Source organism: Phycodurus eques, chromosome 12 (genome assembly GCF_024500275.1).
Source record: "Phycodurus eques isolate BA_2022a chromosome 12, UOR_Pequ_1.1, whole genome shotgun sequence".
In the NCBI taxonomy this organism is placed as follows: domain Eukaryota; kingdom Metazoa; phylum Chordata; class Actinopteri; order Syngnathiformes; family Syngnathidae; genus Phycodurus; species Phycodurus eques.
In genome coordinates, this window is record NC_084536.1 from 5975548 (window position 1) to 5995656 (window position 20109).

Sequence of the window (20109 nt, forward strand, 5' to 3'; positions counted from 1 at the left end):
TCACATCTTACATCACAAGCCATGTTGAGAGGACATGAAAATAAAAGCGAGACTGTGGATATTTTGAATGCACGCTGGGTACATTTTGGTCACAAGCTTCACTTTTTCATCCACACTCATAGTGAAGTATTGATGTAAAACACAATATTTGATGTCTTACAGTTGCCAAACCACGCACACTGCATGACAGTTCAGTTGGGTCATTCGGTGTGCGGCAGCCTTTAGCTCAGTAGAGGGCAGCAATGTTTTTTTTAAATTTTATTTTATTTTTTGTATATACTTTATTGCAATGGATGACTGTTTCCAATACAATTGTGCATAGTTTAACATTCAACTAAATAAGAGAGGCCAGCAATGTACGGCGGTAAACAGCAACCATTATACATCATCAGTCCCAGAATGCATTGCGTACGCAAAGGCATGGCGGTCACCGCGAAGCAATTTATATTGTAAACAAAAACGATTTTTAGAATTTAAAAGAATCATTTATAAATACCTAACCCTTTTTCAAAAGTAGAGGTCAATGGTTGTATTTTAAGATGTATTTGTCATTATAGTCGGGTTCCCTTTAACATTTGTGTATGAACAACAACAGATTAACATGAATAAAAATAAACTGTACAAGAAATTGACATTTTAAATTAAAAAAAGTAGTATAATTAGGATTTTCGTTTAGTGCATAGGCATAAAAAAGTTTTATATTTTACATTTAGCCTAGTTCAGGTAAGATCAAATGTTTATTATTTCTGTATGTGTAGATTCTCAATCTTATAATTGTGAGACTACCTCCTCAACATTACAACACGATTAACTACCACATCTCGTCAACGGGCAATAGGCAAAGGATATGATAGTCTCCTTACATTATTTGTTTGTTTGTCACGAACAAAGGTCACGAACTGATGGCTCAACATTCTCCTTCAGGATTTTCCGGTGAAAAGCAGAATTCATGGTTCCATCAATCACAGCAACTCGTCCATGTCCTGAAGGAGAAGCAACCCCAGACCAGTACCACCAACATGTTTGACTGTAGGTATGATGTTCTTTTTCTGAAATGCTGTACTATGTTGACTCCAGCCACAAAACACACACCTTCCAAAAAGTTCAACTTTCATCATGTACAACCCCAATTCCAATGAAGTTGGGACGTTGTGTGAAACATAAATACAAACAGAATACAATGATTTGCAAATCATGTTCAACCTATATTTAATTCAATACACTACAAAGACAAGATATTTAATGTTCAAACTGATCAACTTTATTGTTTTTAGCAAATAATCATGAACTTAGAATTTTATGGCTGTGACATGTTCCAAAAAAGCTGGGACAGGGTCATGTTTACCACTGTGTTACATCACCTTTTCTTTTAACAACATTCAATAAACATTTCAATAAACTAATTGCTGAAGCTTTGCAGGTGGAATTATTTCCCATTCTTGCTTGATCTACACCTTCAGCTGTCCATAACAGTCCCAATGGTTCTTTTCCTCTTTGGCCCGGAGGACGTCCACAAAAAAATGGGGGGAAAAAAATGTTTTCACAAGCATGTATGCAAGCATTTGAGATGGAAGTCTGAAAAGATTTGAGTATATTTTTTTCAATACATTTGAGGATGGTGTGTGAATGGATTCGAGTAGATTATATTAATGCATTTGAAGATAGTGTGTGAATAGATTTGACATGTTTATGAGAGCTTATTTGACCTGTATATGTGCAGACATTTGACGCTTATATGAGCGTGTCTTTACGAGTTGAAAAGGAAGTGGTTTTCAAAAAATAATATGGCATTGACCAACAGCCATAAAGTACAATCGTAAGCCTAACTTAAGCAGTACCGTTACATAGCATTATACTGTATAGTACTTACAAATATATTTATAATGTATATGTCATATACTTGTTGATTATTGTGTTACAATAACGCTTTTCCTCATTGATTATTGTTACAATAACGCTTTTCCTTATTGATTTAGTATGGTATTTAGTATTTCACTTGTGTATGAAAGGATTTCACTTATGAGCGTTTGAGTACTGTGATGAGAGCAAGACTTTCACTCGTACATGAGAGGTTTTGACTATTGTTTATGAGATGATTCTGAGTCATGTTTATTAGTGTTTGAGTAGTGCTTATGGGAGAAAAACTTGTGCGTATGAGAGGATTTGACTTGTGTTTATGAGAGTGTTTGAGTAGTATTTATGTGAGCTAGACTTGCACTTGTAGGTATGAGAGGATTTGACTAGTGTTGGTGAGAGGGTTTGAGTAGTGTTTATGAGAGCATTTGGGTAGTGTTTACGAGAACTTTTCAGTAGTTTGAGTGTGTGAATTCATTTGAATAGTAAAATTTGAGAGCTAATCCTGAATAATGTCCCTAACGGCCCCTCATACCTTTGCACAACGCAGGCGTGTTGTCACACAGTCAGTTTTCCTGAGATGTGGAGGCGTGTAGCAACCATGAAGTGGGCAGGTACTTGAATAATTAGTAACTTGCTATGTCACAAACACGTAAATCTGACCTGGTCATTTTGTAAGCTTCATACCGTTTATTGGCTTTTGCATTCAGTCGACAAACCGCATAGATGTCAAACTTAAACCAGTTGACTGTCACAGTTTTTGACAAGTTATGCGTAAAAGAGTAGGGGGGTGGGGAATGGATGTTGATGGAAGGGAACCTTGAAACAGCAAATGAAACAAAACTGTAGTAAAATAAAACCAGAATCAGTTCACCTTGTTAATCAATCAATGTTAATCAATACAAAGAGAAACAGTACTGTAACCTGTGCAAAACACATTCACGCTTTTGTACTCACCAAACAGTTGTACACATAAAAGTATGTTAATATGTTACAGTTTATGTCCAGCAAGACCAAACTCAATGCAGTAACCTTCAAATGAGAAAAGGTGACGTCTCGGTTGAACAAGCACAACTGAATCATTTATGGCCAGCCTCAAACCAACACACACGCTTCATGAACAGTATAAACAGCCAGTAAATCACAGTTTATTTCAAAAAATATATATGTATATATTAAACGTGCATTAAAGCCAACAACATAAAAAAGTTAAAATCAATCTTTACAGATGGATGGTTGTGACTTCTGCTTCTTTTTCTTGCTGCCTTTAAAGGCTGGAGAGTTCAGGAACATGGAGTCTGTGAATTTGTCACCACGCCGCATTTTGCTGCCGAAAAACAAAGAGTGAGTGCAGTGCTCTCTACCTATATGATTCACCTTTTGCATTTTTTTTTTAATATTCATATTGCACATAATTTGCCATATCACAAGATTTGGCGTGTATGCTGTATTTTTTTTGTGGTAAAAGAAAACACTTCCTAGCCGGGGGGAAAAAAATATTTTTTTAAATGAAAAGTCATTAAAACACCCATTACAATTAATAAAATTTATATAGTGTACAGTACTACCATGCATTAGGTGTATCTTTATCTTTTACCTTAGATGCAAAAGTGGGAGCCAGATTAGGCCACATCATTTTATGAAGCCCGCGAAAGCAAATCATGAGTATCAGCTTCCATGACTTTTACTAAAATCTGTAATTAAAACTAGTTATACAGTATGTAATACATAACATTGGGATATTGCAAGCATGTTTTGGCTGCTAGCTATGCAACAGAAATGGTCCTACAGATACTATTTAAAGAGTCAGTGAGGGGATTGGACTCTGAATCAGAAATATCAAACGATGAACTATAGTCCAGGTGGAGGCGCTGGCCGTCCATCTGAAAATCTAATTCAACACAATCCTACAGACCTTGTTACAAAGGTTAAAAAAAATTGTAAAATTAAAACAAACATGAAAACAGACTTTTATGGAACAAGATGTAATACATAATATAATACAAATGATATATATATTTTTTTTGGTCAAAATGGCAGATAACGTATTGATTCTGATACGGGTCATTTGCGACCCACTTATGGATAAGTGTAGGGTCCAGTCATTCATTAATCCAAAGGTTAAGCGTATAGAAAGTGCTTATAAGAGTATGGTAGAGGTTAGTGGTTTATAGGAATGTGGGGAATATTAAGAGTCTGGGGAGGTTAATAACAAAAATACATTATACTTATATGGCGCTTTTCCAGGTACTCAAAGACGCTTTACAATTCCACAAATTATTCATTCACTCCACAGTCACACCTAGTGGTGGTAAACTACTTGTGTACCCACAGCTGCCCTGGGGCAGTCTGACAGAAGCGTGGCTGCCATTCTGCACTACGGCCCCTCCCACCACCACCAAACATCCAACAATATTCATTCATGGACAATGGGGGTTAAGTTTCTTGCCCAGTGACAACGACAACATGCGCTTGGGCGGGGATATGAACTCGCGACCATTCAGTTGTAGGCTCTTACCCTTACCCTCTCTGCGCCATGCCGCCCATCTACAGGTTTAAACCCTCGCGATAAACTAGGGATTACAATATTTGTTTAATCTTTATACACAAATGGACTTCAGAACAAGGGGGCACTCACCTATTCAGGGATGGCTCCTTGTAACTGACCACGCCCTTGTGCCTCCTGCTCCTCCCTTCGTTCTCTTTATCTGGGGTGGCAATCTTGTTGGTGAGTGACATCAAGGCTCTTCCTGCTGCAACAGACACAATTTTGTCACTCACACACAGACACTACATGACTGCTTTATGTCAAGTAACTACACTATGTTTGGTCGAACGCCTTTCCCAAGTCCACAAAACAGGCCTGACAGGACTTCTTCTTCAGCTTGACGGCATCCCCCTCACCGTTGGTGTCCACCAACAGGTTCGGGGATTACTGCCACGACAAGCACAGACCATCTTACAGTCACAGCTCCGGTCGCCGCTCAGTAATGGAGGCGCGGAACATGGTCTACTCTGACTCAATGTCCCCCGCCTCCCCCGGGGCAAAGTTCTGTCGGAGGTGGAAGTTGAAACTCCTTCTGTCAGGGGATTCCGCCAGACGTTCCCAGCAGACCCTCACAATATGTTTGGGCCTGGCAGGTAGGACCGGCATCTTCCCCCACCATCGGAGCCAACTCACCACAAGGTGGTGATCAGTTGACAGCTGCGCCCCTCTCTTCACCAGAGTGTCCAAGACATGCGGTCGCAAGTCCGATGACACAACCACAAAGTCGATCGTCGAACTGCGACAGAGGGTGTCCTGGTGCCTAGTGCACCCCCTTATGTTTGAACATGGTGTTCGTTATGGACAATCCGTGATGAACACAGAAGTCCAGCTCACACTGCACCCGACCCCTACGACCCCTCACACAGGTGATGAGCCAATGGAAAGTTACATTTTCCCCCTAGAAGACATTTTTATGCTGCATAACCGTTTGCATTCAGAAATATTCATTCAACAGACTTGAACCTTAACACTAATTCCAACCTATGCAAACAAACAGTTACAAAAGGTTGAATAGACTCCTGGAACAGATTGTGTCTCGGTTCTGAGGGTCAACTGTTAAAATAAATAAATAAATAAAATAAATTTACAAATTGTTTATGTAGCCTAAACCTCATCGTCAACTCACCTGAAGTTGATCATCAACTCACCTGTAGAAGATTCAGGGGTGATCGATACAATCTCCTCTATCACTTGTTGCCTCCTCAAGGTGTGTTGTTTGAGACTACAACTTAAAGAGCCTGGCTCTGTGTCTGCAATAGAGACGTTCAACAATGGTGGTATCTCATCAGTGATCAGGTCACACAAATGTTGACAAGCTGCTTCCCCTTCGCCCGAATTGGCAGCCATCTCGTTCGATATAGTCATGTTTACATGGGTCCTGGCTGGTATTTCCGGCCTGGAAACGACAAACATCTTGCTCTGACTTCTGGAGCTGTTGTCTGGTGAAGGCAGTTTGGACGTCTTTCTGTACCATCTAGAATTTCGATTCACTCTGGATTTTGACGTAAATGTTTCATTATCTTCATCGTGCATGTCACCAGGATCATCAAAGAATGCAAACTCATTACAGAAAGGGGAGTCAGTGGGATCCGGAAGATAAGTCACTTCATCAACAGGACAAAAGCCTTTGCCATGGGATCGTTTGTTCTTCTTATCTGTCGCGTGATCACCAGATTCATTACTGCTTTGCACTTTCTTCCTGTTGGATCTGCTTGAGACCTCTTGTCTCGCTTTTTTAGGTTTCTGAAACTGATACCCTTCAACCGAGAATTCCTTCAGCTGCGGTATATCATCTTGGTTATTATGGTTTACTGGAAGGCTGCCTGGATCCTGAGTGGCCACCCAAGGACGCTTGCAGGAACTTGGCGTTGCCACGACAGAACCGCCATCTCTGGTCACCCAACGTTGGGATGATTCTTCTACTTCCCGGATGGAGTCCTTATCTATCGACAACAGTTCTAGTTCTTCTCTAATGTCTGTCGTGTGAGCCACAGATATAACAAATGTACCTCTGCGCCTTGATTTGGGACATCTTCCAGACTCCACAGATGTCTCATTGTTTATCTGCGCTTCATTACCACGTGTAACAGGATGGTTTGGTTCCTCTGACTCTGCAAAATTGGCTGTTCCCTCATTGTGGTCCATTGTGCGTCCTCCATTCTCTTGGGCATGATGTGGCAACATTGACATCATACTGGTCCCTAAAGGCCACTTGCGACTTTTCTTCCTGCACGTGATGTTTGACATTTTTTTTTCTGAGGAATCATTCACTGCGGGTAACTTCTCCCTCTCATTGGGTTTGAAGGAAAAGGTGTCATGACTCATGAGATAATCATTCAAGGGAGGACTGACAGTATCACCAGAATCCCCCTTTGACTTGGTGCTTTTTACCTTTTGATGGCTGCTCACTCTGGGTTTAGTTATTTTGGGTATATGTGATGTGATATTACTTCGACACTCTGCTTTGGGATTGTTAAAACCTGCTGGTGTCTGGTCTTCTGTATCGGACATGACGTTACCAGGTTTTGGGTCTGTCTTGCGAACACCAGAGTCTGCCTTGTCAATAACTTGTGAACTGTCTGCAAGACCTGACCTAAAATTAAGTTCATTTTTCTTCTTGCGTTTCGCTTTCTGTACCGCTTTTTCCTCTGTGGAATGATGACTAACAATTTCAGCAGCATTACATTGAGTAATCTCCATGGTTGTGTTGAGGACGACTGTGTTCTCTGGCACAACTACTACAACATCACAAGGAGCATTGACTTCAGCAGAGGGAGCTGGTGTTTCAGCAGTACTGCGAGCTGAAGATGTTTGGCTGCTCCATTGACACGTTGAGCTGATGTCGTAGCTGGACTGAGGGAACCTGGCTGACACTTCTTCCCTTAAGCTACTGGACTGTAGGGCCGACTCCATCTCAAGTGCCTGCTGGTTTGAATGCCTTTTCTCATTCTCTGTCATTGCTGTGGAGTTGTGAAATGTAACAAAAATCAATATTTTTAGTGACATCGCAAAGTAGCTACAAGCAGATGCTTTATATATAGACAAAAGTGGTGGGACATTCTACCTACAGGTAAAGAAAATTTAAATGTATGCTCTTTCCAGGAACTTTTAGTTTGTGGTACTTGTACTCCTGGAACCAGAAAGTTCTAATCAGATGTGCTCAGTGCTGCAGACCCCGCTTCAAAGGCACCTGGGACCTCATTTATCAAACATGCGTACACACAGAAGTGTCCGTAAGACGGGGGTACGAACATTCCCATGCAAAGTATGAGATTTATCAATTTGGACTTATGCATAGGGAAGTGCACAGTTGTTGTTGTTTTTTTTTTTTTTTTTTTACCATGCGTACCCACAAAACTTTGTGTTAGAACAGTGAAACTACAAATAGAACGCACTAAGAGGGTTACAGAGTTAAACAATCTCAAAACACACGTTCCCTGTGTCCTCTAATTGATAAAATGCCTCATTTAGTAGACAATTTGAGTGATTGGTGCAGCAGGCTATAAAAAGGCAGCTGTGACAGGATAATCTGAAAAGAAAATTTAAAATGAAAATGCCATGGTTTATCTTGCACTATTGGAGGATTTGGAGAACCATACGATCTGAAGGGAGCATCTTTTGAAAGCGTGTGCCGATGCATCTCGGACGCCTCCCTGGTGAGGTGTTCCGGGCACATCCCACCGGGAGGAGACCCTGGGGACGATCCAGGACACGCTGGAGAGACTATGTCTCTCGGCTGGCCTGGGAACGGAACGCCTAGGGATTCCCCTGGAAGAGCTGGATAAAGTGTCTGGGGAGAGGGAAGTCTGGGCGTCCCTGCTAAAGCTACTGTCCCCGCGACCCGACCTCGGATAAGCGGTAGAAAATGGATGGGTGGATAAACAAAAAAAATAGTTACATACTACTACTTCTCTCTTAGCCAAGGGTTTTGGCACCATCGTGTGGCATCTTAGGGTTAGTGTAAGCAAATCGGCGAGTATTTCAGCAAATAGCAAAGGATAGGTTAAAAGTAGGAGTTGGACTTTAATACATTAATTGAAATTAATTAACTACAAATTAATTTTATAGTTAATACATACAAGCGAATACAAGCGGCCGAAATGAGTTTCCTCCGCAGGGTGTCCGGGCTCTCCCTATCGCTCCCTTAGAGATAGGGTGAGAAGCTCGGTCATCTGGGAGGATCTCAGAGTAGAGCCGCTGCTCCTCCGCATTGAGAGGAGCCAGATGAGGTGGCTGGGGCATCTGATTCGGATGCCTCCCGGACGCCTCCCTGGTGAGGTGTTCTGGGCACGTCCCACCGGGAGGAGTATTCTTTAGACCAGAAACATGTTGAGTGACTCCGCACACCAACTGGTTCAGGCCAAGTAGTGCACTCAAAATAGCTTCAATTGCAAAATTCAAGGTACCATTAATCAACACTTAACTCCACACAATAACTAGAGTCAGTAACGATCAATAATTGAATTAAACCATATGTACTTTTCTAGAACAGAAACGTGCATTCCCTACAACACAAGTATACCGTTGTGCAATATGTCTTGATAAGATGAAGAATTATGTTTAAGGACAGAACAAAGGGGTGTACCCCAATCTCTGATCGTTTAATTAATTGATTGGTTGAGAACCGTGTCCCAACACTTTCACCCATATAGCATAGTCACGGCCCAACCTTTGCAAATAGTCGACTGCCTGCTGAGGACACGCAATACTGCAGGCATGTCGTTTTCAAGACTGTCTGCTCGCATTTCTGGATGGAGTTCCGCTGAATCTTTTGAAACTTCCGGAGGATCTGGTACCATACCTGGAAATCTGTCAGGACTTTTTCGAGAAGAGTGAGATTAAATAGCAGCAGCAATGGGACAACATTTGCCAAACGTGACAGTCTGTCAAAATGCTGAGTCTGGTTGGAACGGCCCTGTCAACCTTAGTACAACTCCGCAAGAATTTGGAAAATCAGATGATGGGTTCCGGAGAAAATGAGTTTTTGAGGGAGTGGTGGACCCTAATGTTATGGGTTTCACACTGTGGCTTTAGAGAAGTTCGCCTTCCAGCATCTCATTGATAAGAGCCAGAACTTGCACTGCGCAGTGACAACTTGGCAAGTCATCACTCGCGATACTACTTTGACTCATGGTGCAAAATGACAAAAGAGAAATGTTTACACACAACAATAAATAAACACACATAAGGTCTCCTAACATTATTGCCTATTTAGGGGATAATTAGTAACACTAACTGGCACAACACAGCATTTTTAACAACTATTAAAACGATGCATTGAAGGCTGGGACGTTCTCCGACTCTGCGCGGTGACATCGTTATCAAAACATGTCACCTTGCATACAAAACTGGCCTGCGGCGGCGACGTTTTTAACTACTTTTAACTTGTTTTTATCAAGTTGTTGCTTTAATAAAAGTATCAAAACAATCACAACCATTATGCTAAATACACGACTGACCTCCATCTTGACTAATTATGTGATGTTTACCTCGATAAAGACAACTTCAGGTTTTGTGGCTCATATCAATGATATGCTGGAAGGAGAAATTATTCCTTTAAGCTACACTGCAGTGGTGTCAAACTTATTTTTGTCAGGGGCCACATCGTAGTTATGGTTTACCTCAGAGGGCCGTTATGACTGAACTAGGGATGGGTGAGTACAGATAGTAGGTATCGTTAAAGCTGATATCAGCCTTATTTCAAGGTATCGGGTACACGGCTGCAGATACCAGCCACCGATACCTAACGGGAAAAAAAATAAAAATTTACATTGATTAAATCCACCTTGCCAATAGTTGCAGTTACACAGCTGTTTGACACATTGGCGAAGCATCATGTGTGTCAGTAAGAAAGCTAGGTCTTTATTCAAAATTATCTGGTATTGATTGAAATTTGATGAATCAAAAATACTAGTGGTATCGATACCAAGTACTCGGTATCGGTGAGTACTTAAGGGTGAATACTCGTACTGGTATTGGTCAAAAAAAGTGTTATCAAACATCCCTACGGTGTACCCGTATAAATGTACGCTCGGGTAATATCATCATATATACAAAACAAATTGATGAAAAACTAGTTTTGAAATGAGAAGCCAGTAAACATGTTTTGTTCATTATTCGATTTATTTTAAATGGGGGCTTCCTAAGAAGGAAATGCTGGCAATACCTTAACAATATTAAAAGTGAAGATAATCTGCTATTTTGGTATTTTAGCAACAGACATAAAGTCAACGCACATGATTTGCTTTCGCAGGCCACATAAAATGATGTGGCGGGCCAGATCAGAATCATCTTTATTTGCCAAGTATGTCCAAAAAACACAAGGAATTTGTCGCCTGTAATTGGAGCTGCTCTTGTACGACAACAGACAGTCAATTGACAGAGAATACTTTTGAGACATAAAGACATTGACAAAAAACAGTCACTGAGCAATAAAGCGTTGCTCGTTATCTGGTAATGCTGGTACATTATTATTTTTTTTGGATCTGGCCCCCGGGCCATGTGTTTGACACCTGTGAGCTACAGTGTTAAAATTAGAGTACACCACTGCCTCAATACTGAACACATTATTTAGATGTAAATGAATCATACCGTTATTACTATTTATTACAGCTGAATGTATATTCACATTTTCATTAGATTATCTACAGCAAGAGGATAAACACTAATTGATAAGCATATGAACATATGATCGGATAGAAAATCTTGGTGCACATTATGTATGCATGTTGGCAGTAGAATCGGTTATGCACTTCAGCAATCAACTCTTTCTGGAATTGACTTGCGGAGGATTATAGAGGTTTTTTTTTAAGAAAAATCCATAAAGATGGCGGCCACCTGCCAGGGTGCTATTACCAGACATAATGAAAGATTGTAATGTAAAATAAACTTCACTTATTAACTGGAAGGTTGACAGGGTCAGCAGGGAGGATGTTGTGTTCCTCGGATGGTTCAAAGAGATCCTGTGGGGGTTAGAGTCACTAGTTAAAAATGGCAGAACTTTTACATTAGTTACATACCTAGTTTCCTGTATTAGGGCCCATTAGTTGAGGGGTGTCAAACTTGTTTTCACCTCAACATTTTGGGTGCCCTCTCTGTTGAGAGAGGGCCTTTTGTAGTTTGACACAGATGGCTTCTTTCACACGTCTTTCAAACCAGTGGTCCACACTACACAGAATTTGGACATTGTTGTCCTCAATGGAATGTCCCTTGACATGCAAATAAACTGCTAGCTCTGGACCCGAAGAAACTGCTCTCCTATGTTGCGCGTTTGTGCCATGCATATGTCATTGCACTCCTCACTACACTGCAAAAAAAAAAACATTGCAGTTTCCTCCTTGGGATTTTGTCCTTGGGGTGAGCCAGCAATTGTCTGAGGGTGTTAGTGGATTTGAAATGCATCTGCAATACATATGTTTGGAGAAAATCTTTGAGTTTCTTTGACAAAACAACCAGCCATGAAATAGACCACCACATTCCACCTCCTGTTTCTATCATCAAGCTCAAGTATAGGGGCCCTTCTTCGAGCATATTTACGATTCCACTCCCATAATGGCTGCGAGTGCATCAGTGACTGTGGCTCTCCTTGCCCACATGCGAGAGCATTACAGTACCTTAATTGCTCTATTTTTCACTTCACTTGAACGGTGGCATATCGGAAGCACGCACGCACACACAAAGTAAAAAGAACAAAACAATTTAAAAATGTAAAATAGACCGAGGAACTGCTCAAAATTTGAAACACAGAAGTTGACACACTTTACAGTCAAGATACCACTGTTCATGGAGAGGCAGCTTGCTTGCCTACTCAAACCCCTAGCTCCACCCCCTGGTTGTCATGATAATGAAATCCGTATGTGGCAGGATGAGGGCTGGATCACTTCCATGAGACAGGGCCAGCCGGTCAACACCAGCAAAATAATAGGATGTTTAAAGTGTGACAAAACCATAACACAGACATGTTAATAAGACACCGAGGAACTATTTAAAATTGTGAAAAAAATTGATAATGTCTCCTTTAAGTTTTGTAAGTTACTTGTATTGAGCAATTTCTTTCTGAACAAAAATGACCTGACTACTACTCACAAAAAGGCCCCTTCATATTTGTTTAAAACCTTGACTCCTAAATATCGCAAATATTACACCTCCTCTTTAAGCTCCCGAGGGGCACGCTACCGAATGTACAAATATTAGACGACGATTTGCAAAACCTGACTGTCTCGCCACTCCAGATGACTTTAAGCCCTTATATTTAAACATTCAGATGTTTTTTTTTTTTGTTTTTTTTTTCTCCTCACAGTAGAAATTATTTTTAGTTATCCTGAGGGTCACTGTGAAAATAAGCATTAATCAATACCCTCTTTATTCTTATTCCCTCTTAAAGTAGGTTTTTTCTGTTTTTCTGACAAAACATGAACATAAATCATTATGAGATTCATACTTACACTGTCAGGGAATAATTCAGCCACCATGTTCAAGTGCTGGAGAGTGCTGCTGTGAAAGCTTTTCAATATGAGGAGCTGTGAGAGAAAAACAAGTTAGATTGTGAGCTTGTTGGCCAGTCTGCACCTCTCAAATTGAATGAAAAGGTGGCTGCTCCGTCATTTTACATGATGACATTCAAGACTTCAAGCTCAGTTTGTCTTTTGTGAAGCCACCAAAGAGGAGTACCAGTGATGACAGAGAGATAAGTGCAATGATAAACTATAAAACCAAAAATGGAACTCTCTGTCCCGGTCAGCTGTAGAGTCAAGCGATTAATCGATTGAATTGATACATTTTAGTTTATTTGTCAGGGTGATTTTATTATATATTTTTTAAAATAATTTTTTTGTGCGGCTTGAATTCAGTGTGCGTCTTCAATAACATGCACTGCTTACTAGAACATGACTAGGAACAGAGAAGTATTAGTTTAGAAAAGCAGAGTCATGATCAATAAAATAAAAAATGACAAAATAAAACTTTATCGTGCAAATTCTGGTATTGCTGTGTGTGTCTGTTTGTGTGTGCGTGTATATGCACAGCCAAAACCACAATATCGGCAATTTAATGCAAGGTGTTTTTTTTCAAGTTACAAGTGGGCTGAAATATCCACGTTTGGGCAGACAGTGCCCGACATACTACAATAAATGAAAGCTGTTGTTTTTGTTTGTCTAAATGTAAACACGAGTAACGCGCAAATTCTGATGTTGCTGTGTGTGTGTGTGTACTACAACACCACTTGCTATTTACTGTACGGTGTTTTCTGAAGTTATAAGTGAGCTGAAACATCCACGTTTGGGCAGACAGTGCCAGAGCAATACTACAATTCATGAAAATGGTTGTTTTTGTTCGTCTAAATGTAAAGAGCAGCGGGCCGTTGCCTTCACGGTAACAACAACCTTCCCAACACAGCCACCACGTAGGCATGACGATCAGCCGGGCTGGCTTACCTAGTGTTAATACCCATGCCAGGGAAGCCCAATAGAAGACGTATGAGGTCATGTGACTTTCTTGTGTCGTTTGATTGATGAACTAGACTTAAACGTCACTAGTGCTTCAATTGGACTGGAGCAAACAGCTCCCTATGCAGAAGCCGTAGTCTCACGCACGAAATAGTTGATAAGCAATAATTGATCAATAAAAGTAGCGGGCGACATTTATATCATTGTAACGGAGTAAAAGTACCGTTACTTCTTAACAGCAGAACCGCCGGAAGTGTTTTTTTTCTGGTCTCGTCAACTCCTGCGACTTAACCAAAGCAGGTCCAGAGCGCACAGGGGGAAACTCAGGCCGATGCGCTCGCATATTAGTCCGCCGTGGAGTCATATTCAGAAATTACATCTGTGAGTGGATGGTGGATGTGTGGAATGGATCGAGCTGCCAGCGTTCAAGGAGTACAAAACAGCCTATGACGACAGACATGGCAAACGACCCCCACTCCTCCCCCCGGGAAAAACTTATCAGATCTATACGATTCACGTAAATGACCTATTTGGAGTTCAAAACGCCAAATTTCACCGATGGGCAACCAATTTGCATGTATGTCTTTTTAGATAGTATTGAGAATATTCTTTACAATTATGACTATAGATTAATGATTATGTTGTGCAATTGAACATTATGCAGAATTAGTTCAACCTATTCCATAATATATTGCATTAACTGTCCCGCTGTAATGTTGACATAATTTTAAACATATGGAATATATTTTTATATTATTAGTATGAACCAAAATCGCTACGTGGTCCTCTGCGAAAGGTGGGGGGGCTCCAGTTTGGGCTACCCGTTACCATGATGACGGTACAGCCATTCTTGTCCCATAATTCACTGCGACATGCAAATCTGAATCATTACAGGAATAAAGACAATCTTTGTTATTAATGTGCGTTTATGCTACCAGTAGCTTGTTGAATGTTGCAATTATTTAACTCATTATGGGTTGATTTATGGCACAATGTAAACATTAAACCTTGAGTGTAGAGTGTGATAAAGTAATAATAAAGTGTGATAAAGTAATAAAGTAGTAATAAAGTAATAAAGTGTGATAAAGTAATAATAAAGTGACCTTCCAGTCAATTCAACTTGAAATTCAGCAATGCTTTATGAATCATTGCATGGTACAAGTAAATTATTCTTTACTGTGAGGCGTACACACTCATGTTCGCTAGCCGTCAGTGTTTAACGTGATAAAATATGCATGTGACGTAATGATTCTGGAGTTATTTTCGGTGCATCACTAAAATAAATAGTAAAAAAAAAAGCTTGAAAATGTTTGAAAGTTTCACATTTTATCCAAGGTCATGGTGATGTTGTTGACGTAGAATACTCATCATAGGTGAGTTCCTTTCATGAGCCGCGAGTCAAGCCTTCCGGCTTGACCAAAAATAAATAAATAAATAAATAAACGTTGTTGCTTTGTTCCTTGTTACTGAAAAGAAAGTAAAAACGGCTACCGGAAATGGCCAAAAAAAAAAATGCAGCGGAAACTCCACCCTGTGGTGTCCTCGCCAATACCAGCCGTAGCGACACCCCCGACTTGGAGGTGAACTGCAGTACATTTTCAAAACTGCGCGCGTGGGTTGTGCTCGAGTATAAAGGCAAACTACGCGTGGGACAGCCGCAGTGATGTCAGCGCGGTCGCCATCCGCGCGAGTATAAAGAAGCCTTTACTGTACCAAAAATAGCATGTTCCAGACTCCAAAGACTTGTGTTTTGTATTCCTCAGAGTTAACACCGCAGACTTGACGCTTTCTCTCTGCCAGCGCTCTATGTGTAATAGACAATAGATAGAATCATCATCACATGCCCACCACGTCAATGCCCCACATTCAACATGACCACCATGTGGGCACGGGAGACACGTCCTTTGGAATTGGATCTAGTCATATTGTAGATCTTTGACATGAATATCTGTTCGTATCACTAAACGCCCGCATAAGCCTCTCAAATTCCAAGGGGGAAGTAAGTAACTTGACATGTTTCTATTGTTTTCCATGGGCAATCGACATATCGGGGTTTCCATTGATGTCTTTTGGTCGTGGCCGTGCACAAGCTAAACTCAAAAGTGAATGGGCTTAGACTTGAATTAACTAATTCAGATCAGCGATTCTGGACCTGAATGATCCCAGTTTTTGCATTCAGGGGAAGTCAAGTCAGAATTCTGGTTTAGATTAAGAACATTTTGAACCTGCTTGCTGGAATACCCCCCCAGTTCATTCAACGAAAGCTTTGCGACGTTCCATTTCTAATTTTGGAACGCTGTCTGCAAAGGCGTGCTGCAAACCGAAGCAGCATATATTGCCCTGAGCCACAGCAAGGATAGTGTTTCTAAGCGGAAGATGGCGGACCAGGTATGACGTACAACTTTCACTGTCGTTATAAGCTATGGGGTATTGACATGCTGTGTCGGATCAAGGCCGGTTCATAGTCACACCACAAACGAACCAGAGTCCGTTTAGAAGCGGACGAGACCACCTCAAAAAGTAAGTCTCGCAGCGGCTGTTTGTTGTGCACCAGGATTCACTTGTGTGTATTCACACTTCCACTAAAGGTCTGGACTAAGGTGGAAACAAACTCTTGATTTTTTTAAAGAGGACCAAATGTGACAGGTGTGAATACACCCTTAATACCCTTGAGGAATTTCCACAAAGGTTTGATCAGCCTGCGATCTGATTTTTCCACTTTTATTTTGAGAATGATTCTGAATCCAGAAATCCATGGGTTAAAGTAAATACAGTAATCTCACCAGTTTCCTGTACTTATACTTCTTGGTGGCCAAATCAAAGCACAGGGACTCCTCTGACTTTCTCAGGTGGATATTCTCCATCTGTAGCAGCATGCACCTATGCTTCTCAGCCTGTAGGGCAAGAGCCAGGGCCTTGTTGTTGGTCTTCAATGAGATCTTGAAGAAAGAGGAGGTGTCTGGCATGGCAAAGAAAGAAGAGCGATGCAAAAAAATATCAAAATTAATCAGTTATATACTTGTAAATGTTATGATATTCAAGAAAGACTCACTGTGCAGTTTATTTCTAATTTTGGATGCCGCAGCCAGAGCCTGCTTTGAAGTCTTGGCAGGCATCATTGTCTTTAAGTGCATCATAACTGGAGACACAAGTCAACTTGCTTTACACTGACAAAAAAAGTCACCTGAAAGAAAGAAAAAAAAAAAAAAAAACATTTTTACACTCAATGGGTCACCCATGCAGCATGCAAGGCAAATTAGCTGCTATTAGTCTAAAGGTACCTGCAACCCGAGTGAGGATAAGCGGTGTAGAAAATGGATGGCTGGATAGTCTGAAGGTGATTGTTCATCTGTCTGGTAAACTGGTGTGAATCTTAAAACTCATTGAACAATGGATAGTCACATGAACAAAAAGATATTTGTCTGTTCATAATTTGCGCACCAGGGTAGCTTGATAGCTAATAAGGGTGGAGTGTTCGTACATGGGTGTTCGTACATCGTTTCCATCAAACAGTTCGTACACTTACTTACCTGTGTATATTTAAGACCCTCGTGTTGTGTTCCGGTCAAATTTGACCGTTTTTTTTTCTTTTCTTGACAATTGTAGTTATTTTGTTCAGATTGACCGAAGATTTCATGACTTCACCACAAAGAGGATTTCAATGCTCAAAATAAATTTTATTAATATGCATTTTTTTTTTTATTCAACTTTTGTATATTCTTCATGTTCACGGTAAAAAAAAAAAAAAAAGACCAGTCATTACATTAGATATAAATGGAGGAGACAACAATTAGTGTAAAAACTGAGCTAAGGCACATCTTCATATGGGTCCCCTGGCAAACACTGCAGGAAACTTTGCCCAGGAAATTCTCGATGCTTCAGGAACAACACCCGTGATGAGAGTTCTCATAGAAGGATGGAAGATTGTTTCAATAATATTGAACTTTTCCCATATTTGGGGTATCTAATATTTTTTTTCTAGGCAGTTCATTGTGTGGCAGCACCATGGCAGGTTGATATTCAGTAAATTAGGATCTTGATTACATATTTGATGGTCACAACATTGATGAGGATTGGAGAGGCCAGGAAAATGACGGTGAGGATGGATTTGAGAAGGGCATGTCAAGAAATTTATAATGACATGGAATATAATCCATACCAAGAAATAACTGATGAGGAGGAATCCTGTGATGAAGAGGACAACAATGCTGAGGTTGCTGTCACATTCAAGTCAAAGACTGAGAACATATCCTGGTCTTCTATCAGGTTGACCCCACGACCTACAAAATATGCTGTATCACAGCCTGATGACGTCAAATCCCGCTTTGTATTTTAACCACTGTGGTAAACATAACAAACTTAGGTGGGAAACAAAGACAACTGGAACTTGCTTACCCAAAGAGATACCAACACATACAGTACATGGGTCTTGATTTTGGCTGGTGTATACACACCCATAAACAAATCTACAAGCAGTTTATGGGACGCACAGTCTGGTTGGTCAACTTTTCAGGTCACCATGTCGCTCGCAAAATTCCACCTGCTGTCACAGGGTGCTCACTTTGACAACCTGATACAACACCAGGCCATCATCAACAAGACACACTGGCAGCAACCAGAGAAGTTTGGGATGAGTGTTTGGAGAGTCTGTCACGCATCTCTAACCCAATATCACAGTGGCTGAACATTTTTTTAGGGTAACACTGCCCTTTCAAGCAACAGTGCAGTATATGCCAAGCAAGTCATCTACATATGGCATGTGTAAAAACACGCACACACACATGGCCCCTATGTAGTTTCACATTATTACACATAACTTAATTTGTACACATAACTTGTATATATATATACACATGTATATATATATATATATATATATATATGTGTATGTGTATATGTATGTATATATATACACACACACACACACACAGGAAGTCCCCGAGTTACGACGTACGCGACCTACGACCTTTCGACTTTACGACGCCCGTGCCTCGTCCGCCATTTTGTCCCCAGCACCATAGTGTTTCTGCTTAGCTAGTGCGTAGTGCTTGTCTGTGTCTTTGCCTTTTTCGCATTATGGCCCAAAGAAGAAAGCTTGGTCTTCTAGCGATTTTATTTGAATGTATTTATTTTCTTTATACAAAGTATTTCGACGTAAATTTCGACTTTAACAGTGAAATCCGATTTACGCGGAAATTCGGGTTACGTCGCCAGCGTAGGAACGGACCTCGTTCATAAATCGAGGACTTCCTGTATAGATGTATAGTGAAAATGTCAAGTGCTGTTTTGAAATAATTTCCTTTTACCACAATTAAAATAGTCATGGTCACTTTTGACCGGAAAAACAACAGACGTTACTTTTTGCAACTATAAAAACATTTAAGTGGTTTCAAAGCAAATGTCCTTGCTAACTTTTACCCAAAGTACTCTGTTATAAACAGCACACCATGCGTCATCTGAATACTGTTGAATACTACGACTGTAAAATATTCCAGATTTTTTTTTTTAACTTGCTTTCAAGTGTATAAGATCAGATCAATACGACAAACAGTTCTTATAATTCTTATAAACAAACAAAAATTGTTTGTTTATAAGCAATGCTAACAGTGTTTGACTTACGCAAATCAGTTGCAGGGCAGGCGTCTTTATCAGATCGACTCTCTTAAATGCTAAGCAAGAATCGAACACAGCCAGACGCTGCAGCCTCCATTTTTGAACACTAACAAACATCCCCGCGCTTCCGGCTCGAGTCCGCGAGGAGCCAATCCGAACGCGGATTTGTTCTTTCTTCTTCGTTTGGGTTTCCGGCAGTGTAAAACGCCACAAGACGTATGACTGCCCTCCTCAGATACAATGCTTCAACTACAATTTTGAAGAAAGATGGGGGCGTGGGGGACTCTTACACAAAACTGCCATAATCGATTGTTGACCTAATCATAGCCTTATACTGTATATCAAGCACATGGTCTTCCTATCTGACCCCCATTTACATCCAACCAGACTTCTCAACACATGCACAATTATTTCACACTTCCGTTGAAACGAGGATTTTCTTCTTTCTTTTACAGGCGCATTGGAAACAACGTTAAGGTACATAACGCCACCTAACACACAAGAATGTCTAACAATCATGTTACCAACTTTACATTAACAACCTAGGGATGAACTTAGTTTCCCTAAAAATCTAAATAACTGCAAGAGCCAAAACTTTCTTCAATTAAACAGCAACGAAACTGAGATAATTGCTTTTGGCAGTAAAGAAAA

At 40.5% G+C, this 20109-nt stretch overlaps 1 protein-coding gene across 2 annotated transcripts; it reads right to left on the reverse strand.

The window, feature by feature from the left end:
• Positions 1-1400: 1400 nt before the first annotated feature.
• On the reverse strand, positions 1401-19933 carry sgo2 (shugoshin 2). 2 transcript variants are annotated; one of them, XM_061691131.1, is made up of 9 exons: positions 19465-19933; positions 16898-17029; positions 16629-16804; positions 12847-12921; positions 11297-11364; positions 9072-9220; positions 5551-7362; positions 4493-4604; positions 1401-3181 (listed from the first exon to the last, which is right to left on the reverse strand). In XM_061691131.1, exons 2-9 carry the CDS (start codon positions 16980-16982, stop codon positions 3070-3072), a joined length of 2589 nt encoding a protein of 862 aa, XP_061547115.1. In that variant the 5' UTR covers positions 16983-17029; positions 19465-19933; the 3' UTR covers positions 1401-3069. The 2 variants fall into 2 exon arrangements, with proteins under 2 accessions (XP_061547115.1, XP_061547114.1); XM_061691130.1 differs by having other exon boundaries at positions 4493-4607.
• Between the last annotated feature and the right edge of the window lie 176 nt (positions 19934-20109).